General features: G+C 38.7%; 1 protein-coding gene across 4 annotated transcripts in view; it reads right to left on the minus strand.

Annotated features, from left to right (window-relative positions):
* The window catches only part of CTNND2 (catenin delta 2), a 557,661-nt gene that overhangs the window by 261,715 nt on the left and 268,637 nt on the right, over window positions 1-27,309 (minus strand). For all 4 annotated transcript variants that reach the window (XM_042464992.1, XM_042464991.1, XM_042464993.1 and 1 more), the window contains one exon: window positions 17,006-17,200. In XM_042464992.1, coding sequence (XP_042320926.1) covers window positions 17,006-17,200 — 195 coding nt within the window. The remainder of the gene's footprint in view (window positions 1-17,005; window positions 17,201-27,309) is intronic.

Raw genomic sequence — 27,309 nt, forward strand, 5'->3', positions numbered from 1 at the left:
CATACAAATCTCAATAGTTCACTCTGCAGTATCAATCTGGAATGTATTTCTTTATTTTTTCTTTAAATTTATATCCCACCTTTCCCCTAAAATTAGAACTCATGGATATTAGGAATAAGAAACAGATAAAAAACAAAATTATATCTAACATTTAAAAGCATATAAATAAAATATATATATATATATAAATAAAATGGCCTTACACTATAAATACAGTATAAAATATAAAGCTAATTTCCAGAACAATAGAACATGATTCAGTATAGAAGACAGTTGCAAGAAGACAATTTTAAAACAGGTTGGGCCAATGTTCCAACTCATCCCCACAATCTACCCTCTGCTTTGCAGTGGCATTGTCACAGGTGCTCCTAAATCACTCCCCTTGGCTTCTGGGGAAGCTGGAAACTGGCAGAAGAAGTTAGACTTGGCGGCAGGGAGTATCAGCTATCGACACCTGTTATTATATTACAGCCAGATATAACATTCAAAATCACTGGTAGGCCAAATAAAACATCAAATCTAGGACATAAGACATTGTTATAGGAATTTCTTCACTGGAGGTGGTGAGCATAGCAGAAGAAGGGTCATAATTTTATTGGGATAAGAAGGACTTGGCCATTTAGGTTCTTCGACTGAGAATAATGCTGCTGTATATTTTTGCAACTTCAAATTTTAGTTTCGCGTTTTCATACATGCTTTTAATTTTGTGGCTGGCCCTCCATATCCATGGATTCTGCATTCACAGATTCAACCATCCATGGTGATATATGCACACACTCCAAAAAGCAAATCTTGATTTTGCCATTTTACATGAGGCACATCATTTTATTATGTCACTGAATATACTGGCACTTGAGCATCCATGGAATTTGGTATCCACGAGGCAGGGGAACCTGGAACTAAATCCGAGTGGATACCAAGGGCCCACTGTATTCTTGAGCTTGACCATGCTTTCAGAAAAGCATCTGAAATCTCTTATTCCTGGATCCTGCTCTGGACTGTTTCTATACCCTGCCTTCCACTGTTTGATAACAATTAACCAATCCTACACTGCTGGATCTTGATGTACAAATGTTCGAAACAGCTTTGTGAAAATTGCAATTTATTCTGTATAACATAAAATAGAATAAAGGATTAAATATTCACAAGAAGCTTAAAATGTCCATGAGAAGCTACAAAAAATATAGCTTAAAATGAAGAAATGACAACCAGCGTTTAGAAACTCAGGAGAGGCCTTGATAGATTTCCCACAGGAAGAAATGTATACAGAAGATTAACATCTGATATTTTCCATTCCAAAATGCATATTTAAACACCATGCAGAAAAACAGTAGTGTATCTTCTTTCTCCTATTTACTGTCTAATCAAATTTTGTTTGAAAACATCCTCTTTTCACTTCTTCAATATTTTGATTTTTCAGAACTGTTTGTTTCCAGAACTTTCCATCACCTCTTCATTTCAAAATCCTGTGTGGCTTACACCATCTGCATCAGTTAAAAACAAAATATAACTAAAGCACACTGCTGTGAAGTACTATTGTTAATTTCTTCCCATCCTCAAGGTCTGTGGAAACCACACAACCCACCACCAGGACATTTAGGAAAAAAATAACTTCACATTTAAACATCTACAAGGCTACTTTACAACTTCTATCAATTTCCTTATGATGGGTTGACTACACTCATGTTCTCTGAGCAAAATAAATAAATAAATAAATAAATAATAAAATTAAAACAAAAGGCAAGAAGGATAGAAAGAAAAAGAAAGAGCATGTCTATAGTATTAAAGGGTGACCCGAGAGGCACTGTACACAGAAGCAAACCATACTTTCTATAAGAATACAATATATATTTTGGTTAGAATGGTTAGACAATATTTATGTGGAGCGGGGAGGGGATGCTATTTCAAATTTGTTGGTCAGGGCATCACAGAGTCCAAAGCTTTCTATGGCTTCCTGGAAAACTCTCATAGCTGCTTCCTGGAAGACTGTAGCTCCCATTAGTAAAAGAAATTACCAACAATGCTAGACTGACCAGCTGCATTCAGTGAAGCTATCATCTTGACCAGCAACATTGGATCAGAAGGATTCAACAAATTAGAGAATATAAAAGCTGTATAAATATGGGATACACATTTTATACCAAAAGTTATATATATATAAATTTAGAGGAGTAATAGTATTCAACAGACTATATGGATGAATGATGACATAGACATTATTATGTATCTTCTATTCAGAAAAAAGACTACATGAAGGCAGGAACATATCTTATTATTATTATTATTATTATTATTAACCTTTATTTATGAAGCTTATGAGCCTCTAACTTCTGGGAATCTCAAACCTGGTTTGTCACGTGGCTAGGATTGCCTCGGGGCGGAGCACCCAAATGCCCTGCAACTCTAGCATGTGACGAGGATGTAATAATGGCAGTGCCCTGTATACATGGGTGATGCCATTGTTACATAAGCGCCATGGGGCATCCACACAGCACCGCATGGCGCTTAAATAATGAGTGGGCCAGTGGTGCACTAGTTATGCTGCCCTTGCGGCATAAAAAGAACCCACTTTTGCAGGTTCTTTTTGTGCTGGAGGGTAGTTGTGTGGATTGGCGCCTGCGGCTTCCCACTGGTGGAAAAACAGGCGTCAGCAGGCTGCTGTTTTTCAGCCGTCTGTACCGCACCTGTTTTTCTGAGATTGTCTGCATGGGTCAAATAAAACTTCCTTCCCTGTATTTTGTGATGGAAGTCTGGACAATGGAGGGCCCAGTTCACAGTCCTGGTGCGAAAAGTATGGATGATGTTTAACCAGTTCAGCACCAAACCCATCATATGCCTCCCTCCGCAGAATAGTTTTTTTTTTAAAAGCTAATTATTTGCTCCGGATCTTCCCAGAAGATATGGAGCCCTCTGTTGCGAAGTGGGGTGGCTGTTTACAATGAGTTCTGCTGTGCTGCTTTGGCACAGCCTGGCAAGTTGCTTGCTGTGAGTTCAGAATAAGGCATCCAGCCATTTCACTGTGCAAGATGGCAGAAAAGGATGTGTGTGTGAACAGTCGACTGGGGTCGCAAAAGAGGAGCCGGGTAATGGGGGGACATTGGGCCAGGTCTGGGGCCATAATAGTCTGGGCTGATTCTGGAGGGTTCTGGGCTGCACGGACCTGGCCTGTCTGCAGGCTAAATGCCTTGTTTGTGCCCAGTATGGGTGTACTCAGTTAATGAAGGAGATGTGTTTCTCACTCCTTCTTTAACAGAAAAGTTGGTACCAGAGGCACATACATAGATTACAGATAGGTTACTACAAGATAATAAATGAAGAGCAGATCAACACATTTCAGGAAACCTTTAATTCAACCTAACAATGTGCATATGTGGAATGAAACAACCAAGGCAAGTAAATCTACTATAAGAAAACAAAAATATTTTGAGACTTTTATAGCCCATTTAAAGGCTTCTTGCAAAAAGCAAATGGAAAAACGTTTGTCTTGCCTTTCTTCTTTTACCATGTGGTATCTCACTGCAGCAATTTAAATGAGCACAGCTATCCAAGGCTTAAGTTGAGGGACTGAAAGGACTTGATCTATAACTTACCAAGCTGAGAGAGGTTTGGAAACCCCCATAGCCACCACTTGTCTCTTTCTCCCCCAGATGAGTTAATCTACTTTATGCTATAAATATGTTTGAGTTCAAATAACCCCTTTTAGAGCCCAAACAGATGGGGGGGGGGGGAAATCCCACTTCCAGGCATCATCATCATCAGTGATTAGACAATGCATATACCAAAGACATCTGGAAGTTGGCTGGAAGCTGACTTGAAACCACCCAGCTGCCCAGATGTGGGTGGCTTCATGATGCTCCGGTGCCACCGTGTTTATATGCCTCACACTGCTGGAGTGTCTAAAAGCCATCTTGCAGCTGTGGCAGGGTGGGGAAAGCTGGCTTTTTGCCAGCTGAAAAAGGAGTGGATCTTATCTGCTCCTTTTTCAGCTGGCTTCGAGGCGGATTGGGGCCACAGCATCTGTTTGCCGCAGCCCCAATCTCTCTTTAGAAGACATGGCTTCAAGCTGCCCCTTCCTGCCTGTTTGTTTCCCCCCTTAAACAACTTAAACAGTTTAACCTCCTGCCTGATCTCTCAGTGCACACAGGGAGTTTGACACAAACCTACAGTTTCAGACCTGATGAGTGATTGCTTGGGCAGAGATTACTAAAAGGTTTTTCTTTTACACTAAATGAGAAGAATCCTGCTTCTAGGCACATGTGTCAATCTGTACTGGTGTAGGATTTTTACCAAAGCCTTGGTAAAAAGAAGCTTCTCTCTCAGATGCTTAATTACATACACTGTTGCATTTAGCTTTCTAACAACAAAAATATTATCCTGCTTTTCTCCCAAAATTGAGATTCAAGGTAGCTTACAATTGTAAAAAGAACAATACAGCTAAAAAATACAACAAGTGAACATTAAAATGGACCTTGGGCTTGTGGCGGCGTGGCGCACCACGTGCACACATGCCATTCAATGGGGTGTAGCATGGCTTCCACATAAACCGGAAGCTGAGTATGGTGCGCCCACGTATGGAGGATGCACGCTATATTTTAGAAGTTGTTTATGTTACATACATAAACGAATAAACAGCAGGTCCAAAGGTATTTTATTATGACAGACGCCATGGATGAGGAGATGGCAGTGGCAGTATTAAATACTTTACTGCTTGGCAAAATCCAGTGTTTTCCCTTCCCACCACCCAAGATGTTGTTGTTTCATCCCAATCTCTGACTTTGCCATGGTGATTTATTGATTTTTCTCTATCAGAGTCTTAAAGAAAATTTCATATCCCTGTCCTACCTGGAGTTCTGAAGTGGGAGGCCACCCCCTTTCCCAGTATTGTTGTGCTTCAGAGTGTCTCAGAGCCTTTCACAACTATAATGAAGATCTTTGCCCACTTCTCTAGCTCCTTGGTGGAGAGGAAGTAGAGCTGTCTGTTTGCCTATGCCAAGACTGTTGGCTCTGGGACTCACTCCAGCCTTCTGTGGTTCTGCAGTTTGCCATGCTCACTATTCATTGCACTATTGCTTCACCTAATATTTTGTAATTCTCAGAGAGAGTTTTCAGTTAAAATATTCTGGCATTTTTAGTCCCAGAATTTTGTCCCGATTGCTGTTGAAATGTGACACCCAAAAACTTTTTAAGTGAAGTCAGCTGTCAGACTTAAGTAGTTTTGCAACATTGCCCTTTTGTGTCTTTCTAAGGGTGCCTGATTCCCAGTAAAATTGTGAGGATCATGTGCACCACCTCCCCAGCCTAGGACAGACATGGTCACATGTCCAACTTCAGAACCTCATGATGTCTCTCCAGAGGTAGGTAAATTATCAGGCTATACAGTCGCCCCTCCATTTGCACAGCCTTGGAATTTGCACCCTCGCTTATGTGTGAACGGCAAATACAGGGGGGACATAATGGGGCGTGTGTCCACAGTCCACACACGTGCAAGCCTGTGGGCACATGCTGCCATTCAAGCCTATGGGGCTTGAATATCGGCAAGTTTCTATTTTCGTGGGTGGTCCGGAATGGATCGCCCGCAAAAACAGAGGGCCAACTGTATATTGATTTGAAAAGTAGGACTCCTTTTCTGGGAAACACACACAGGATTGCAGTGAAAGGGAAGCACAAAGTTCTGGCTACCAGAAATTTTGTTTGACTATGAAGGCTAGGAAAGATTGACAAATCCCTGCTTCCCATACTTACCTACTTGTTTCCCACCTTTCTAAACCTCCTCAGACAAAGGGTGTTTAATTATAAACTGGAGTTGAAGCAATATGAACAATTGTAGCACGTTACTCTGTGTCAACAAATATTTTAGATTAGTTTCTTCTCCTGCGACCTATTCTTTGCATTTTTCTCTATAGTGAACAAAAGGCTATTCAACTGGGGAAGAGGTAACCTTGGCATCAAACTATGGCCTTATCTGCACTGTAGAAATAATGCAGTTTGAGACCACTTTAACTGCCAAGGCTCAATGCTATGGAATTCTGGGATTTGTTTTTGTGTGTGAGATATTTAGCCTTCTCTGCCAGACAGCTCTAGTGCCACAACAAACTACAAATCTCAGAATTCCATAGCATTGAGCCATGGCAGTTAAAGCAGTGCATAGATGAGGCTTATGTCATACCTCCCATAGAGTATTTATCTTTTAATTAGGTAAAGAAACAGAAGAACTGTGTGTGTGTCTGTGTGTGTGTGTGTGGGGGGGGTACTTGAATAAAAATGTTGTACAGGTTTTAACTTTCATATTCACAACTTAAATATTTTCCAAGGCCATACCCCTCAACACTTGCTGAGCTGCATGATTTCATATTGAAAGTGGACAACTGCAAGTTTCAATGTCCCACCAACACCCATGGCACACCTGAGTAATGTCCCCCTCTTTCACATTCAAAACTAACATCTCTATATGTGGACAAAGATTCTAAACTCTAATATACCAACTTTATATACGCAATTGTTGCTGGGCTCCCACATACATACGTTGTATAGAAAGAGGAGGAGAATTGTTCAAATGTGCAATCTTCCCCCTGCCATCTAAATGGTGCAGTGCAGTAAAATGTGGAATGTGTGAGTCTTTACAATTTGTCTTACACCTCTCAGTATTTATGGAAATAGTGAGCTGAATAACTTGGATATGAAATTGGTGCTGGGGACTGAATTTGCATTATATGAGTCATCTGACTAGTTGAGAATATTAGTAGGGACTAATGTATTATTAAATCTCTTTTCTTACTGTAAATCAGCGATAAATCTCCACCTAATTAGAGCTGAAATGCAATGCTAGAAAATTACATACTGAATCATAATCACTATTGACTAGTATTGGTATTTTTTTAAATAAAAAAACCATAAATATAGTTGACTCATAAAGGCCAATTAACAGAGAAGAAGAAATAACATGAAAACAACAAACCTGGGACCTCTCATTTACAGTAACAATTAATATTCCTACTGCTTTAATCAGAATTGTTATTGACACACTATTTGTTCACTATGATATTCCATATTTAATTTATTTCTGTGGGAAATATATATGCTTCAATTGTTTCTTTTAAACTTTCTATGTTAAATTTATAACACTTAGGTGTCTGTGTTAGTGACTAGATAGTGATGCTAGATGCACAGCTTATGAAGAGTATCTCAAGGACAATATCAGTGTTATTTACCAGGACAATCTGCTGTCTCACAGAGTGCTGCTATAGTATATTTCAATTCATGATAAAGCAAAGGGGATGAAAATAATAATACAATCCATAAGGCACCACTCTACAGTTATACCGTTCAGGTTGAATCTTCCTTATCAGGAAAGCTTGGGCTAAGAAGAGTTTGGGATTTTGGATTTTTTTCGGAGTTTGGAATATTTGCATATACTGTACATAATAAGATGTCATGGAGATGGGACTCAAGTCTAAACATGAACTGCCTTGGGTCCCTTTTTGGGAAGAAAGGCAGCATAAAAAATGAAATAAATACAAAAAGTAAGATAAAATGATATTCATATATGTTTGACATACACCTCATACACATAGCTTGGAAGTAATTTTATACATAATATTTTTAAATACTGTTGTGCATGAAACAAAGTTTGTGTGCACTGAACCATCAGAAAGCAAATGTGTCACTATCTCAGCCAGCGATGTGGACAATTTTGGATTTTGGACTATTTTGAATTCTGGAATTCTGGATAAGGGATACCCCAAACATTAGTGGGGAACCGCTATATACACAAAAGAATCTCAGGTGTGAAACAGCAGGACTCTTAAAAGCCATGTGTGAATCCCACATCTAGTAAAGCTATTACCATTTATTTCAAAAATTCTATGGATGGTTCGAGTTGAGACCCTTTATACTTTTTATAATCTTAAATGTTAACACAATATTTGGTTCTCCTCGCATTGACCATGTGAATAGTTCCCCTCCTCTATCATAAACTGCTTTGAAATTCCTTTAACCTTTAGAAGTGTGTTGCCAGGAAAGGCAGGAGGGCTGTTTGGAAACAGAAAAGTTGAATGTCTCACTGTCTGTAGGATGTTAGGGCCCGAACAGACGGGCCAAAATAAAGCTGCTTTGGGTCACTTTGGAGGTATGCTGTATAAATGACACATACATCTTAAAAGGTCAGAAGCTACACCAAAGCTGCGCTCCAGTCCTTAGGACTGGAGCATGGCTTTGGCGTGGCTTCGGCCTCTTAGGAAGCATGCATCATTTAAACAGCATACCTCCAAAGTGACCAGAAGCAGCTTTATTTTGGCCTGTCTCTTTGGGCCATTAGTCGATCCTAAAAACTGAAGTAAATTTCTGGACTGATGCATATGTAACCCTGGCACTGTTTTGAGCCCTGGGTAATTGGGTAGGAGTCAGCTTATAGCAAATGTACTCCCATCTTCCTCAAGCTCCCCAAAGCCCCCAGATCAGCAAAAAATGTGGCTGAAATACAGCTGAAAAATAACAAACTATCACTGTATAAATGGAAGTTCATCCCCAAACCCCGAAAACATACAGCCCTTAAGTCACAAAAACCCAGTCCTACTCAAAACCTGAATTTCAAACTGGAAGTTGCCCAGCTGTGTTCTATTTGAAGCCCTCTATGTAAAGGATCTGCTGTTTAAAGGGTTCCTCAATCCATACCTAGTTTAAAGAAAATGGCCATAAGGAGAGGCATTCCAAATGTCTTTCAACAGTTGATACATGGAGAGCTGAGTCAATAGGCACCCAGGACTTACATACAAATTTTGTGCAAATGTGTCCTCATGGGTTCTCTTTTTCATTTGTTCTTTCTTTTTGTGTGTGTGTGAGGAAAAAAAATACATACACAGCAACATTTATGACCTAGAGCAAATATGGTTATGTCACACCAATTAACACCTGTAAACCAGCAGGTGGGAGTGCTTTTGCTATGCTGTTTCAGTGAGTAATATCCATGTGACGAGATCATCTTTTGTGAGACGGGGCATATTGTTTAAAAAAACAAGCATTATGTGTAAAATGCAACAACTTTAGATTCACACATGATAATGCCATTATAGGGTTTTTCAATGAAGAACAAAACCTGTTGTTATGTTGTATTGTAAAAATACACCTTCTTCTACATATATTTATTTCTAGTACTGTAGATAAACTACATGAACTCATAATCTTGCTTTCACTGGATTTCTAGTCACTTCCCCCACCCTGCGCTCTGGTACACTTTAAGCAACACTGTTAACATCCTTCCCCCTTATGAACACCTAAAAGACAACACAGGGATATTAGAAATAAAGAGATGAAGAATGTGTTAAATTTCTTATTTCAATGGGACAGGCAGTCACAACACATTGAGACATCCTGCTGGGAGATGGCCAGTCTCTGTGAGAGTTCTCACCTTCAATGTGAGAACAGGACAAGGAACTCTTTTTAAAAAATAATAATCGGGGTTTCTGTAATTTATGCAAAAAAAGTCAGTCTGTCTTTTCCTTTGTGAAACAAAGCATAGAAATAATGCAGCAGAAAAGGCAAGTACAGAAGGAGTGTTTGATTTATGAAAAGGCAGTAAAAGACCATTTGAACGCTTTTGATTGTTAACAGTCCACAAAATAAGCATCACAGTTTTGCACAACTGGCTAATTTGCACAAAATAATGTTCTTGCAAATGTGAGAACTAAAATATCTCATCATTTCACAGTTGTGAAAATTAATAAGATTTCTCATTCTCACATCTAAGAATGAGACAAGTGAACATTTACGCACAAAATATGAAAATGTGTGCTGTACATTAATAATTTTAGTCCCCAACAGAAGAAGATGTGTGGCAATGAGATCTTGTATTAATGATGAATTCAAAGTACAATGTTTCACTTGTAAACTGGGCATACTTGATGTGCAAATTGCAAAAGCTCCAAAGAGGTTGATAGTGATAAGTTTATGAAGTGACATTTCAAAAACAGAATTCCTCATTAAAATTGTATCAGCATATTTAAATACGCATAAGATCAGGCATTTTAAACTTGTATAGATACACAAAATGGCAAGAGAGACAAAACTGGATCAAGGAAAAAGCAAACATAAGACTACAAATGTCACTCTAATATTTTAGTTAAGATGTTACAAATGTCACTCTAATACTTTAGTTAAGATATACTGTACATGTCTCCCAGGATAGCATTAAGAGAGCAACTCTGCGGGGTGGGCCAGGGCCTGAGATGTTACAGTTTGTCAGTTATAAAGCCCTCCTAGCTTGGGAACTTTCCCCCTTCTTTTCTTCCCATGGTTCTTTATCATCTTCAAAGTCTCTTCTACATTTTTTAGCACATGGCAGTCAGCTGTAACACCTCCCGGCTGATATAGTTGAGGGCAGCTATCCAAGCAGTGATGGCTGCTGGCTTCGGAGAAGTAGTGACTGAACCTTGGCTTTCAGACTGAACTTAAAGGAACCCTATTTGGAGGATAGGGTTCAGCACCTTGGACAGTTTATGATAACACACAGCCTAGATTCGCCAACCCACTGATATGGAAGCCATCAGGCATCACTGAATTCAAGGGCCTCTCAGGGGACTGAAGGTGTTTGTGATCCAGCAGACCAAAGCCTGGGTTCAACTTGCTCCCAGAATTCCTTTCATCACAGTGTATCTAAAGGGCAGATGGGACCTCTCACCGATCCACTCCTTTCAAACTCACCAGCAGATTCGGAGGTTATGACTTCTCTGAAAAGCTATACAGTATTTTACTTATTTTCAGGTTTGGCTTAGATTTCACTGATAACCTATTTATTACTCTCATTTACAATATTTATTTTATTTGATTTACAGTATTTGATTTGATTTTCTCAAAAAATGTGTCTCAGACCCAGAATTCTATGTGTAAAATAGAGATTGTATTTCTGAAAGAAAAGAAACTGTTGTCAAAATAGTTGAAAGTGACTCCAACTGAAATATGAGGTGAAGTCGAAGGCTTTCTTGGCTGGCATCCATAGTTTTTTGTGGGTTTTTCGGGCTATGTGGCCATGTTCTAGCAGAGTTTCTTCACATAGCCCGAAAAACCCACCAAAAACTATGAAATATGAGGTGTTTCTATGTATTCTGTAGACTTCACAGGCAATGATGATGTCCTATTACTTATCTACCGTAGGTGGATTATACTTTAAAAATTTTGTTTCTCCCCCAATTTTTTGTAAATGTTTCAGCTTGTTGTAGACAAAATTTTTACAAAGACTCTTAATCCTGATTGCTCTAATGCAGGGATATAGAACGTCTATGGTTAGTAGGCTGCCCCTGCCTCTTGGATTTCAGAAGGCTAATGCCAGTTTTGGTATCCAAGACCCTATACCCCCATATTTCCAATCTTTCCCCCAGAAAATTATATTGAGTGTGATTGGTCATTTTGGCCACTTCTGGGCCCCCACAACTGTTTAGGCCAAGACTGTATCCCCATTTAAAGCCAGAAGTGATCTTTATTGATATTAAGGAGATATATATTACAACTGGTAACATATGTAAAATCTTTTGGGTTTAGCTTTAATATGGAATTTAAAACAGTATTTGAATTAGCAAACTGTAGCAGGTATACAGTTGTATGGTTTTATTTTGTCAAGTTGGTTGTAATACTCCTCAAGCTATTAAGATATTTAAATGTAAGGCATTGGTTCAATTATTGCATGGTGTGGAAGTGACCAACACTATTCTATAGAAAGCACAGCTGTTTAGATTTTCACCCATGTATTTAGAAACTGCAGAGTCTGTGGCAAATACAGTTCAGGTTCACACTTTAAAAACTTGACTATACCTTCTCTTTTCTTCAAAGATATTCAGCCCTATATATTTCTCTACAAAATTAACCTAACTGGCATTTATTCAAAGTCCCAGTAACACACGCTTGCAAGTATTCATCCAAAGAAAACATAATATTAAAAAAAAACACCTAAATGTCTTGAGTAATACAACTGGTTCCTGGCCAACTTAGGGGCGAAGCAGACTTTCCCTTTGTACTGGCTTGGGGAATGGTGTCTGAGCGCAGTGTTTAGATGCCGCACACTCTGATGCCATCCCCAAGCTGGTGTCATGCTGCCCGCCCAACTGCATGACGGGCAGTTTTGTAGAGCTTCAGTGGTGCAGCGTTTATATGCCGCATGCCACGGGAGCACTGCAAAGCCATGGCGCAAAATTTTGCCACTCTTTTTTGAGCTGGAAAAAAGCCGGAGTGGGGCCGTTGCATGTGGTTGACATGGTGCCCACCCAGCTTTTTCAGGGGAGGCATGATACCACCCATTTGGGCGGTCTGTTTTGCCCCTTATTTGACTTCCCTTAACACACAAGCCTGAAAACATTTACTATTTAAAAATGAAATTTGATACATACTCCAGTAAGCCAGGGCAAATTTCTTAGAATCCTGTTTTAAAAACAGGTTGTGTCACTGTATATAAATGTCCTCTTCTACTGTGACTTTTGTCCAGATTTGAAATATATCATTTATTGTCTTTTGATTAGCTTACTAGGGCACCCAAAACAACAGGCTGCTTATGTACCATTTATCCAATAAGGCCCCATACATAACAGAGCAGATGGCTAATTTCTTTTTAATTACTATGTGTAGAAGAGCTCAACTGATTGATTGTACTAGTCAGTCTGGATAAATTGTAGTAGATTCTTGTTTTTCTTCTTGAAATTTTATTTGTTACGTGTTTCAGACTGAACAGGTCATAGTAATTAATAGGTTATATGACCATAATAAAGCTAACACAGGCCTGCAATGAAAAAACCTTTTTCAGTATCGTAGTTATTTTTAATGTTTTTGGGTGTTAAATTTGAAAAACAAAACAAAATCCCAACACAATGTTGTACTACACACAATTCTTTCACAAATTCAATATTTTTATCAATTCAGTTGTGACTTAGCTTTGTAGATTATCATACGCCAAATCTGTGCCAAGATAGACATGGGTTGTAACCATCACCAATGGATTTTATTGTACTGCCCCATGCCTGGGGAGTAGGCAGCCTGTATCCAATCTGGGTTTCTCCCACAGCTTTTCAAGAATGGAATTAAATGGGGACCTTAAATTAAATGGGGACACTGAGGTTCCAATGTGACTTCTTTTGGTGCCTTTGAATGGATTTTTGTGTTTCATATCAGCAAATTAAATTGTTTTGAAAGTCTATTAGAAGACTTTAACCCATCTTACTCTTTGTGGGATAATTCTTTGCAAGATTATTTCATTCAGTCACATATTACAGCATAAAAACTTCAATGCAAGTTGTGAAAGAACTGTGTATGATGGAGGAAATCCGAGGCCATTTTTGCATTTAGAACATCAAGTTCCTATAAAACCAGATTATATTTTAAAAACATTTTCATGACTCTCATTTTTGCAGGTCTGTGTAATTCATTAACTCTACTGTATGTTTCCACTAATCTGATCAGATTCCAGAAACTAAAAATGGATGCAAGCCCTCCTCTACTGGGGGGAGTCCTCATACTGCAGGCCTTGATGCATTGCCTTCCTGCATTAGGAAGAACATGTGAGGAACATGCACATCAGCAGAGCCCACTCTTGTTGGCCCCAAATTGTTTATTTGCCATTCTTCTGTCTAAACATACAGGCAACATTTGGCATATGCAGATGTAGTACATACTGTATATACTCAACTATAAGTCAAGGAATTTATGCCCCAAAATGGACTCCAAAATCATGGGTCGGCTTATATATGGGACAATAAGTTAATACTGCTTATTAGTTCCGAAAAGAAGTGTCCACCCTTCCTTTGTAGCCAGGGATCTTTAAACAGCTTCCCATCTGAGTCCCTGCATGTGCTCTCCTCTCTCTGTGTTTGTTATCCCTCAGCCTTCCCTCGCAGCCAGAGCTAACAAACAGCTGGTGATGCAAGGGAGAAGGGGGGGAGAGAGGGAGGGTGCCTCCCTGTTTGAATCCCCATGCACTCACTCTCTCTCTCTCTCTCTCTCTGTGTGTGTGTGTGTGTGTTATCCTTCAGCCACCCTTCATAGCCAGAGCTATGAACAGCCAATCAGGCAAGGAAGAGAATGAGAGAGAATATGGCAAGGCTCGTACCCCATTTTGCAAGCCATGAGCCTTTGAAATGCTGGTGATAAAGAGGGGGGGGGGGGGAGAGAGAGAGAAATAAATGTCTGTACCCCATTTTGCAAGCCATGAGCCCAGGAAATGTTGGTGGTGAAGGGAAAGAAAGAGAGAGAGAGAGAGAGAGAGCGCCTAGGTTTGTTTCCTACTGCTTTTTATTGATACTCCTGTTCAATATGAAGCAGTGAAGTTATTTATAAATCAGATGAAACTGCTAGCACCTTTAAAGTGAGATGGCTCTAACTATTCTAGATACATAGAAAATACAGAATTAATTACCAAAATATTAAAAATGGTTTTCCATGCCGAGACTGTGATCCTTGGGAGAGGTCCAGAGAGGGAGATGTAGGGAGGGAAGTGTTGCTTTGTTTCTCCCTTTAGATCTTTTGTAACAGGCCCCAGTGTGCTTGACCCATGGGTCATATCAAAATCCTTGATTTTGGCCCCCAAAACTGCCCTCAACTTATACATGAGGTCAACTTATACACAAGAATATACAGTAGTTTATTGTTACATCCAAAAGAAGCCACAGTGATCCATGGCAAGCTCTTATGTAGTTGATGAGAATGTAGGTTCAGAGTACCAAAATCTAATCCACTTCCAAGTTATGAGGCCAACTGTTTTTGATGTCCTCTCTGGGGCTGGTTCATGAGATTACCCTCTCAAAACAAACACGGATGCCACTGTGTTGGCCATAAGAAAAACAAACAAAAAAAAATTCTGTATTTTGGAAAAACTTTATTAGGCCTATCATAAAAGCACACAAATCTGTGCATACTGTCAAACCGTCCATCAAGCAAAATTGAGAATAGAAAAAAGAAGGCAAAAGGATGGGGATCAAGCAGATAGAACAAGAGTGGGAAAAATGATAAGTGACTTGGGGAAACAAGGGACTGTAGAGACTGAGAGGCAAGAAAACAAAGCACAAGGAAGGGGGGGGGGGAAACCACACACACACACAATAAGACAAGCAGGTTCAAAGACATGGAAGGCAGGAAGAATCAGTTATCCAGCCATGCCAGAATCTATTTCCTGCTACTTGTTAAGGGGCTGGTATAAAGTTAGGACCACAGGCCCAGGTTCAGTATAACTGATCAGTGATTTTTGAGACCGCATTAACATAGTATAAATTCTATACAGAATATCAAACTGTCCCATGAAGTATCTTGCACCAAAGTGTATATGTCTGTACATCCTTTATTTACTTTTTGTATTTACTGAGGGTGATTCTAAATATTCCATATTTGCATACTGTATGTGTCTAGTTCAGGTGGTTAGCGCTGGCTGGGATTATTTTACTAAAAACAAACAAGTTAAACATGTAGCAATAGTTGGCTTGCCATGTTCTACTCTCCCTTGTCATATTCTACAGAATGTTATAATTAAAGATAGGCTTCCAGCTTAATTTGTTGTTTATAGCAAGCACTTTGTTAAAGCATGTTGTTTATAGCATGTACAACACAAGATTCGGCTAGTAAACTGTACATATTGGATTTTGATCACATAATTGAGAAACACCCTTTAATACCACCAAAAACTACTTAGTACTCCCTCCCCTCCAAAACCTACATTAATCTTAAACTACAAAATTAATGCAATCTTGCCTAATGTATGCCAACAGTGTCCTCTTTTTCTTGTAGGCATCTGTTTACATGGTTCTTGCATATCCCACCATATAACAAACAAGAAATCTACATATGAAAAACATATTTTGTTCATTTATTCTATCTATACAAAACATAGGATCAGCTTTACTTCTGCTAACACTTCATTTGTTTTAAAGTCTAATTATTGCTATAAAATCATAGTGGATATAAGAATGGCTCCTTTCTAGGCTCTATTCCTCTTTTTAAAATGCTCCACTGATAGTCATTACTATTGCATCTATTACTACTGCTTCTTTCTTGATATTCCTGTTCAATATGAAGCAGTGAAGTTATTTATAAATTAGATGAAACTGCTAGAACCTTTAAAGTGAGATGGCTCTAACTATTCTAGATACATAGAGAATACAAAATTAATTACTAAAATTTTAAAAATGAAATGAATAGTGTAAAGGTTAAAAAAATGAACATAGAAAAAGGCTAAAACAAAGGCAAACCACTCTCCTAGCAATGCAAATAGTCTCTTGATTTTAGATTTTCCTCTGTATAAGACCAACACTGCAAAGAAAACATCTCATAAATATGACTAATGCCACAATAAAGTCTAATGTTAGTTTTGTGTTTATCTGTTTGGAAGCTATTTTGGTTTTGAACATGCTGGGTGTAGACTCCTTCATGTATAATTGCTGTTACTGATTTGGTTGCTGTTCATAGGTTTCCAAATAAAGAGCTATTTCCAAATGAAGTGCTGAGATGAAACTCCACAACTGAGACTAGTACACCAACATATGTAATATATGATCATGCATTGTTACATTATAGATGAATCAATGATATTGAGAGATTGATTGAAATATAGCCACTTACATTGCTACATGGAGTGACAGAAAGAATGAATGGATGAGCACATGCATACACATATGAAGTGGAAAAGGAACATATGTTCCATGTTTGATTAATTCCCCCTTCACCAAATCATTAAATGATCTGGTTGTAAATACTCAATTAATCACATGAGAAAGTCTTCCTTACAATAAACAGTTGTACTTAGCAAACAAAGCAAAACATCAGATATATATTTTGGAGAGTCAGCATATCATTTGTTTAGTTGAATTAAGGAAGAACAGTGAGAGAAAATAAAAATAAGAAAGGAAAAATATATTTAACTTTGTCAGATTTTGCAGCAATAGCCAACCTTTTTTCTGACAGATCAACACAATATACATATTTGTCACTTAAGACAACACAACTATCCAGGCAGGGAGGAACAAAATTGCAGGTTATTTCCACCTACCTGTGCTAGTGCGATATGTGCCTGTATGTGCTGGTTGAAGAGGGTCCCCCTGACTCTGGCTGAGACTCCTCATAGGGGGTTTCTGATATACTCTGTCTTCGTAAATAGGATCTATGTGGTGCTCTGGAGACTGCAACGCCCTTAAATCAGAGCCCAAGTGGCTATGTTGGCTGGTGTAAGAAGCCCGGGATCCAGCTGTAAAACAGATCAATAGAAGAACTTTAGGGGAAAAAGAAAAATGTGCTTCAAGAAAACAGGGCTCAATAATAATAATAATAATAATAATAATAATAATAATAATAATAATAATAATAATAATAATAATAATTTATATGCCCTGCCTCTTCCAAGGATCGAAGCAGGGTTACATCATTAAAATAATACAATGCAACTGAACAGTCAATAAAATACTAATACTGAATTATACATCCCTATTAGTTCCTTAAAATCTCCAATCATCAATTCATATACCATCATACTTAGAGAGGGGAGTCTTAATCATCATCTCTATACCAAATCTGATGGGAAAGCCCGCCAAAGATGACATACCAAGGAACGGAAAGACTGCATGCCAATACACTGCTGTTCTTGCAAGGAAAAGAAAGCACTTGGCAACAAAAGCTGAACAACTTAAAGCAACCAGCAATTAATTAATTAATATATACGTAGAAAACACAAAAGAAGGCAGCAGCAGCTCAAGTTGGTTGTGCTATCTATGTCACACAACTGTCTGTTGTTGCCAGACAAACTAATTTTCTAAATGAGCGGAAGATTTTTCAGTCATGCCAGTTTATTTTTTAATTAAAAAACCCTCCCAAGTATATTTGCCTTATCCCAAAGAAGCCTGCTTCCAGAAGAGATAGTAAATATTCAAAATGAAAACCAGAATTTATGTCCACATTTCCCATCTAAGGCAGACATCAAGTTACTACCACCAATTATTCTCTAGCCTTATCATCTCAGCTGACCTCGTGCATCCTCCCTTCAAGCATGAAAGGATTTGTGCGATCTGTCAGCTGTATTGTCACAGGCTGTGTAGACACCAGATTGCTAGGATTTCCTAAAACCTAAATCTCCCAGGGGTGAATATATTAAACCTATCTTTAGGAGATAACACACACAAACATAAAAATACTGAGCTATACCAAATCTGTTTGCAGAGGGGACTGAAGTAGACTAGTAATAATCCAATTGCTAATCTCAACTAGTGGAGCCTTCCTTGAATTAAGTGCTGAATGGTAAGTCAACACTTCTGTAAATCCTACTAATTCAGTGGGTCTACTGTAGGTAGGACTAGTAATTGTATTTAAGCAGGAGATCAAGCACAAGCACCTATGGAAGGGAGAAGAGAAGAGGCAGTTTCTATAAATTTCACCTAGAGCCTACTACAATAGTGCCTACAGCTTTTTAAAGGATACAGGGAGCTAAAGTAGGAGGAGAAATATGAAAATATCCATTGCCCCTTCTTATTCTTTCTTGATCTTCTGTTTTAATACAGGAGGATCCCCCAAGGCAGCTTACATAAAATCATGCAAAAGCAATGTTGGGTCTATTTCTCCTTCATCTGCATTATGGTACTGCAACGGAGCAATGTATGTTCACTGCCCACAGCAACTCCCCAACTTCTGAAGTATAGATATTTTAATTTTTTATTTAAAGTACAAAGAGGGAGAAACCTGGTATAGCAGCTGTGTCTTCAGTGACACCATACCACTACACACACCCACACAGTCCAAATGGATAAATGTCCTGCTGATAGTATCTCTGGCTAATGACTAACATTTCTTCACAGTGGAATTCAGTATATCCTTCAGTAGGTACATCATGTTCTGACTTCTCCACTCAAATGGTACACCCAAGCTGCAAATTTATTGTGACTCATTGTCCTTTTTCTCCAGGGACATGCCATGAAATGCTGCTTAGTAACTCTACAGACTTAACAGGATACTAGACATAAGGGAAATAAGGTAAGATAGATTCCTTGTTGGAGAAACAACATACCACATAAGGATGCAACTCTCCAAAGCAAGATGAATTGGTATGAAACAAGCCTATTTGACATGACTGACCTGTCTTATAGGCATTTCTGGAGTCAGAAAGGGACAAGTTAAAGACATACACACAAAGAACCTTTAAAATTACAGGAAGGCTTGCATTTTGTTAGTTGTACTATGTCCGAAAATATATCATCCACTACATGGTTTAGGGGGCCTAGTAAAGAGAGTTATAGAAGAGCCAGGAAAAGCTGCTGAAGAAGCTGCTGTGCCCTTTAGCTATAGTCCCAATCTACTACAACATTTTGTAACAGCATTTTTTAACACATACAAGGCCAAAACCTGTCAAGAGTGCAGAAGATCACTGTCACATTATACTTCAGGCTGCATCTATATTGACACCATTTTAACTGTCATGGCTTGATGTTACGGAATTCTGGGATTTGTAGTTTTGTGACATATTTAGCCTTCTCGGATGAGCTCTGGTGCCAAAAAACTACAAATACCAGGAATCCATAGGATGGAGCCATGACAGTTAAAGTGGTGTCAAATTGCATTAATTCTGCACTGTTCCAGCAGTCAGAATCAATGGAAGACTTCACATATTCAGCCCAAATTCATGTTTAGAATCCAAGCTCTACTCATTATCAGCAAATTAGTTTCTAACCTCAGACCATGCAACTTTCTATTCATGATGATGGTGGTGGCTCCTATAAATAGATGCCTCAGTAATCTGTTTCCAGGCACAATTCAAAGTAGTGGTTCTGACCTACAGTGGTACCTCGGGATACGAAATACCCAGGTTACGAATTTTTCAGGATACGAAAAAATCCCATAGGGATTTATTGTTTCGGGTTACGAAAGTTTTTTCGGGTTACGAAAAAACTCCAGCGCTATTTTAAATGGAGCCGCGGCGGAGCCGCGGCTTTTTTCACCATTAGCGCCTATGGGTTTTCGGCTTACGAAGGCTTTTCGGGTTACGAAAGCGGCCGCGGAACGAATTGTTTTCGTAACCCGAGGCACCACTGTATATGGCTGAGGTCAAGCCTATCTGAAGGATCATATCTCCTCATATGAATGAGCTTGATCTTCAGGGGACACACTTTTTTTCATGTCACCACATCCACAGGCACATTTGGTGGGAATACAGGAGAGGTCTGTCTCTGTGGCTGCTCTCAGAATATTGAACTCCCTCCCTAGGAAGGTTGGAATGGCTCCTTCTTTGCTGTCTTTCAGCAGCAGGTAAAGACCTTTCTATTCCAGCAAGCTTTTGGAATCTGCTTGCTAACAAGAGAAGGGACTTTCATGGTACTGTACTGCTTTTCATCTTTGTTCTAAACTAACATTTAAATTTGATTTAATTTTGTTATTAGTTTAACACTTTTAATCTCAGTTTTTTTTAATGTTTTGTCTTATGTTATATTTTAACTAACCTTTTTTTGGGGGGGCGGGGGCGGTGTAATTTTCTGCATTTTGTAAGCTTCCTCAGCTCCCAGTCAGGATATAAATGAAATGATGGCTAGATGGATAGATTGGATATTTGTAAGACAGCAGTGCTACTTCTCTTGCTACTTGAGGCAGCCAATGGTTTCCTCTTATTTTGCGTAAAATTGCTGCTGATAGGTTGAAATAAAACCATGCCAATAGTTTGTTTTGCGAGAGTAAAAATGTGCATCAAATCACTACACGATACCCACAACACTCACATATCTTTAAACACAACTACCGTGCTATGTTGAGGCAAATTTAAAACTATCACTCAACTCCACAGAATCTCAGCAAGAGAGAAATTATGAATGAAAATGGGAACTCTCAGCTCCACTATACTAGAATTCCTGAGAAAGTTTCTGTGCGTGAACTCCTTATAAGAAAGGAGTACTGTATAATCTTTCAGTCTTGATCATGATCATTACTATTCTGATTTTCAAGGTACATTGAACTTCTTTTGAACAGGAGAAACAAAACAACCACAGATGCTGCCTATAAATCAAATCATACCATGAATCATGTTTTAGTGTGGTATTCCAAATCCACCTGTACATTCTTATTTGTATAATTAGTACGGGCTGAGAAACCATTTCTCAAGAGTTTTGAGTAACCATTCTTGGGCCACAGTGGGCAGGTTTACATGACCCTCACTACTGTTGTGCAGAACCCTACTTTCAAGGCATGTCCTCTCTCTCTCTCTCTTTCTCTCTCACACACAGAAACCCAAAGATCCATAAATACCTACATGTACCACTTATTCACATACACCACTCACATATACACTGGAAATCTCCATCACAATGCTGTCCAGATCAGTGGAATCACTGTCTATCCAACAGGAATACCTAGAAGTGGTTGCTCAGTTGGGCAAAACAATTGTTTTTCTCAAAAGGACAGGTGAGAGGCAAGCATAATATTGTGAACTGACATTTCAGGGCAGCTCTGAAAGGAACCAGCCTTCTTCCTCTCTGGGGCAGGGATTCACTAGAAGCCTTAGCAGGTAGGATAGGAAGATTTAGTAGAGCAGAGTAAGCCAGAGAATGATCTTTGGATTAGTCTCAGGAGTTCTGCTCATGTGGCCGATGATTAAAACAGACTGAAGAATATGGAGTGGTCCATTGGCCATGGAGCGTTCTTCCTGATGCTTTGGCTTATATCTCTCATATTCAAGAAAACTTCAGAAACGTATTTCTTCAAACTGGAGATTCCTGAACAGGTAGTTACTACTGTATATATGCTACATTCTCAACAACCACAATCCTAATTTCCTCAATAATGATTATGTTTCTTTTGTATATTTACATTACATTTGTGTCCAGCACATGTATTGTTTGAATTGCTTTGTGAAAATATATCTCTGAAAAAAGGGATGAACATGTTCATTTCTTTTACTACTTTTAATTTTAAATGTGTTTTGGGGGGGGGGTTAAGAGAAGTAAAAGCACTCTAATCTACCCCTTCAATGGCTTTTATGTATGTGATTAGTACCGTATATACTTGACTATAAGTCGACCTCATGTATAAGATGAGGGCAAGTTTTGGGGCCAAAATTATGGATTTTGCTATGACTCGTGGATAAGTTGAGGATAAAATTTAGGGGCATATAACAAAGGATCTAAAGGATGAAGCAAAGCAAAATAATGTCAAAGAACTTATAAAATTCCAGTAGACATAACTATGTGCTTGTTCTTCAGACTGGGTGGATGAGAGAGTAGAGGAGGGTGGGTCAGTGCTTCACATATTATAATTTTGCTTTTCATCAGGAGATGGTTCCTTCTTTTAAATAAGAGTTAAAGTACAGTACTTACACTGACCTGTGGATAAGCCGACTCAGGTTTTTGGGGTCAATTTTTTGACCTAAATTTCTAGACTTATACATGAGTATATACAGTATTCTCATTACCTATCATTCTTCAGATATCAACATATAACACCCTTCACCATAAAATAAAAATATTTACTTGTAGGTCCTGTAAATATTTTTCTGTGGACTACAGCGAAGTTTAATAATAATAATAATAATTTGTTTTATTTATATACCGCTATTCCAAAGATCATAGCGGTGAACAGCAAGTAAGCTAATTAGCAAGTAAGCTAATTTAATTTAATTTAATTTAGTGCTGTCACAAGCTGTGATTAAATTTACCAAAGTGGTAAACTTCAAAGTTAAGAAGGAACCACCAAATACATCATTTGCAGCTTCCTAGCATGACAACAACCCATCTCACTAATTTCATAGAATCACAGTGTTGCAAGAGACCACAAGGGCCATCCAGTCCAACCCCCTACCATGCAGGAAATCACAAATAAAAGCAGCCCTGACAGATGGCCATCCAGCCTCTGTTTAAAGACCTTCAAGGGGGGAGACTCAAACAGCTTATTGTCAAGAAGTTCCTCCTAACTTCCTGTACCTTGCACCCATTGTTCTGTGTTCTAGTCTCTGGAGCAGCAAAAAACAAGCTTGCTCCATCCTCAATGAGACACCCCTTCAAATAATTAAACAGGACAATCATATCACCCCTTAACTGTCTCTTCCCCAGGCTAAACATACCTAGCTCCCTAAGTCTTTCCTTATAAGGCATGGTTTGCAGACCCTTCATCATATTGGTCGCCCTCCTCTGGACACACTCCAATTTGGCAACATCCTTTTTGAATTGTGGTGCCCAGAACTGGACACAATATTCCAGGTAAGGCCTGACCAAAGCAGAATACAGTGGCACGATTACTTCCCTTGATCTAGACACTATACTTCTATTGATGCAGCCTAAAATCGCATTGATCTTTTTTAGTTGCCGCATAGCACTGTTGACTCATGTTGAACTTGTGGTCTACTAGTACTCCTAGATCCTTTTCATGCATAGTCTCGTGAAACCAGGTGTCCCCCATTCTATCTCTATGTATTTCATTTTTCAACTCTAACTGTAGTACCTTACATTTCTCCCTGTTGAAATTTATTTTGTTAGCTTTGGCCCAGCTTTCTAATCTATTAAGGTCTTCTTGAATTTTGATCCTGTCCTCTGGGGTATTAGCTATTCCTCCTAATTTGGTGTCATCTGCAAATTTGATACACATGCCTTCATCCAAGTTATTGATAAAGATGTTGAATAGCACTGGACCCAAGACAGAACCCTGTGGCACCCCACTGGTCACTTCTCTCCAGGATGAAGAGGAGCCATTGGTGATCACCCTTTGGGTTTGGCTGGTCAACCAATTACAAATCCACCTAACAGTCACATTGACTAGTCCACATTTTATAAGCTTGTCTGCAAGAATATCATGGAGGACCTTGTCAAAGGCCTTACTGAAATCAAAATATGCTATATCTACAGCATTCCCTTTGTCTACCAAGCTGATAATTATATAAGGAGATTAGATTAGTCTGGCATGACTTGTTTCTCAGAAACCCATGTTGACTTTTTGTGATAATGGCATTGCTTTCTAAATGTTCACCGACTCTGTTTAATGATCTGCTCCAGTATCTTTCCTGATACTGATGTCAGACTAACTGGGCGGTAATTATTGAGATCCTCTTTTTTCACTTTTTGAAAATGGGTCCAATGTTTGCCCTCCTCCAGTCTGCTGGGACTGTTCCTGTTCTCCAGGAGTTCTCAAAAATTGTTGCCAATGGCTTTTTTTTTAATTACTTTTTGTAGACTTTTCTCACAACACACATTTTGACACAACATATATACATACACATACATACAACATTGTCCCTCTTGACACCTTTTGAATAAAACACATTTAACATATAGTGCACTTCCTACTACTTGTTTTATCTTTAAAGTATCTGTTTAAGACTCAGTTATATCTTAACCTTTATATAATCGTTCCCTTCTGCTAATTTGTTTACTCTTTCTTTTACAATTATTTCTTCTAATATTTACTCATATTAAATGTTTTGAGTTAACTTACTTAGCCAATGTCCTTTCATTGTCCGATAAACCCCACGACAGACCTTAATATCTTACAGGTAACCAAATTAGACATCATTAATCAACATTAACCAACTTAATGCTTAGTGAACAAACTTATAATTTGTTTATGATACATTATCCATTTTCTCAATATAATATTTTTCCATTCTTTCTTCAGAAAAACATAAAAGATGTCCCATTCTTTCTTTATTTGTTCTTCACTTTTTTCTTTCACTCAGTTTCTAAATTTTCATTTTATGATTCTTTACTGTATTCTCCATTTTCTTTAGGTTTCTGTACTTCCCGGCCTCTCTTCTTCTTTTCTTTCTCCCTCTTCTTCCTCTTCTTCTTCGTCAGATTGTAAATCGCTTTTTTTGAGCTCTCTTTTGTATTTTCTAATGAAGTCTTTCATTTTCATTATAGAGTTTATTTTAAATGTTTCACTTTTAAATCTGAATATTACACCTTCCAATCTATCCCAACTGTAAATAATATCGTTATCTTTCAACAGATTAATCAGTGGTTTGTAGCCGGACCGTTTTTTAAGAATTCTAACTGGGATGTCTTTGTATATAATCAAGTCCAGTCCTTCCACTTCTAAATTTTGTTCGTAGCTTAACTGTATTATCTCATCCCTTATCTTTTTTCTCGTGAAACATACAACCACGTCTCTCGGAAGGTTCTTTTGTCGAGCCATCTTTGAATTTATCCTAAACAATTTATTGATTTCCCATTGAAATTTTTCTTGATCCATTCCAATGTAATCTGCCAATATAGGCGTTAGATATTCATATAAATCCTCTTTTGCCTTTTCTCTCAGGCCTCTGATTTTAATACAGCTTTCCCTTTGCTTCAGATCATATAAGGCCCGTTCATCAAGGTCCTTTTCATGATTTTTTTCTATTTCAATCACTTTTTTGTTAATTTTGTCAGTTTTTTCCTCTATTTTGTGTACGTTTTTCTCCATCTGCTTTATGTCATCAGTTGCTTTCCTTAAAGTCTCCTTAATCTCCTTTAATTCCGATCTGATCTCTTGTCGTATTTCTTGTTTAATTTCCTTCCTCATCGCTGCCATGTCTCTTTTCATTGCATTAATGCCCTCTTTCGTGTCAGGCTTTTAATTCCTCTAATAATGTTGTTTGTTCTGAGGTTTTTGGGTTAATCTCTGCTGAGTTTCTTCTTTGCTGATTCAAGTCTTTTGCCCTCCTAGTATTCATTTTGCTAATATTTCTCTTTCTTTCTCTGGATCTTTTGTTGTTATTTCTTTTCCTGCTGTCTTGTCTTTTCCCTTCTTCTTCAACTTAGTCACCTTCTTTCTTTCCTAAAAGTTTTACTTTGCTTCTTGTCAGCTGCCTGTCTCTTACAGCTGCTTTCAATTAATGATTGTTTTCAACTGTGAGCTCTGTTCCTTTACTCCCTCGACCTCCGTCCTTTGTTTGAGTTAGTTTTGAGATAATGACAGCTTGGAGTTAGTTTTACAACAACCAAATAAAGTTGGGTTTTATCTTAAGTCTTATTTTGTTTTGAAGTCTGTCTTGCCTGCTTCGAATTTGTTTCTTCAGCCAAAGTTAATTTGTTCTCTAATGTCCATTACCAAATTCGGAGACAGGCTTTAAATTAATAATAAGTAAATAAATATAGAGTCCGTTTATCCTCTTGTTGTAACTGACTTAGCTCTTTCTCTTTTTTCCCATAGAAGGTTTTTAAACAAGATATCTTCTTTGTTTTAAACACAAGTAGCAACACAGTTATATCCACAAGTTATGCTCTTGTCCTATCTTCTAAAAATAAATTGGTGGCAGCTCTTGTGCCTGAAAAGGCTCCCTTGCTGGTGCCGACTCTTCTTACCTCCCTTGCTTCTTCCTGCTTGGGTCTCGGGGGACAAAAGACCCCCAGTCAGGTTGAAGCACTTGAAGGTTTGCGAAGCCTCTTCACCCAGGCAATGCCTTGTCTGGGGTTTTTCCCTGCTTCGTGTTGGAGATAACGAGCTGGGAAAACACCAGCGAGGGAGGACGGTTTCTCAGGAACTCCCTGAGATTGCGTCCGACGGGCTGCCGTTCCAACCCGGAAATTGTTGCCAATGGCTTTGATGTTACATTTGCTAATTCTTTTAATACCCTTGTATGTAGTTCATCTGGTCTGGGAGACTTAAATTCATTTAGATTAACCAGGTAGTCCTGTACTTCCTCTTTACTTATTCTGTGCTGCATTTCTACTATTATGTCCTCTCCTCCGTTTTCCTCAGGTTGAGCACCCTTTTCCCTTTCTGAGAAGACTGAGGCAAAGAAGGTGTTAAGTAATTCTGCCTTTTCTCTGTCCCCTGTTAGCATTTCGCCACATTCACCACACAGTGGCCCTATCATTTCCTTTTTCTTCCTTTTGCTATGGAGATACCCCTCCAAAGCCCTTTTTATTGTTCTTAACCTCTCTTGAAAGCCTGAGCAAATTCTGTGCTTTTGATTTTCTGACTTTCCCCTTACATGTGCTAGCTATTTGCTTGAATTTTTCCTTCCTCAGCAAGGAGTCCCCACCACCAAGACATGTATCCTCCAATGCTTAGCAGCAACTGTTCTCTCTGGTGGTACTCTCAGAGCCCTCTGCATTGTTCCTGAGAGCTGTCCCTGCTGCTCTTTCTTGACATCCCTGATAAGGGAGAGAGCTTCAAATCGACCCTGGAGCTGCAAGCTCACAGAAGAATCCCTGGTTTCCCTACTCCTGTGTGTGATATTCCTCCAACTGCCCACCTCCTGTGTATGTGAAATGACCTCTTCTGTAGAAACTTCCTGTGTGTTCCCCATCCAGGACCATCTGTTCCATTCTGTCCAGGAAAGCCTCTTGCTCCCTAATATGCTGAAGTGTTCCTACCTGGCCTCCAGCTGCTGGACTTTCTCTTCCAACAGGGCTA

Source organism: Sceloporus undulatus, chromosome 4 (genome assembly GCF_019175285.1).
Source record: "Sceloporus undulatus isolate JIND9_A2432 ecotype Alabama chromosome 4, SceUnd_v1.1, whole genome shotgun sequence".
Lineage (NCBI taxonomy): Eukaryota > Metazoa > Chordata > Lepidosauria > Squamata > Phrynosomatidae > Sceloporus > Sceloporus undulatus.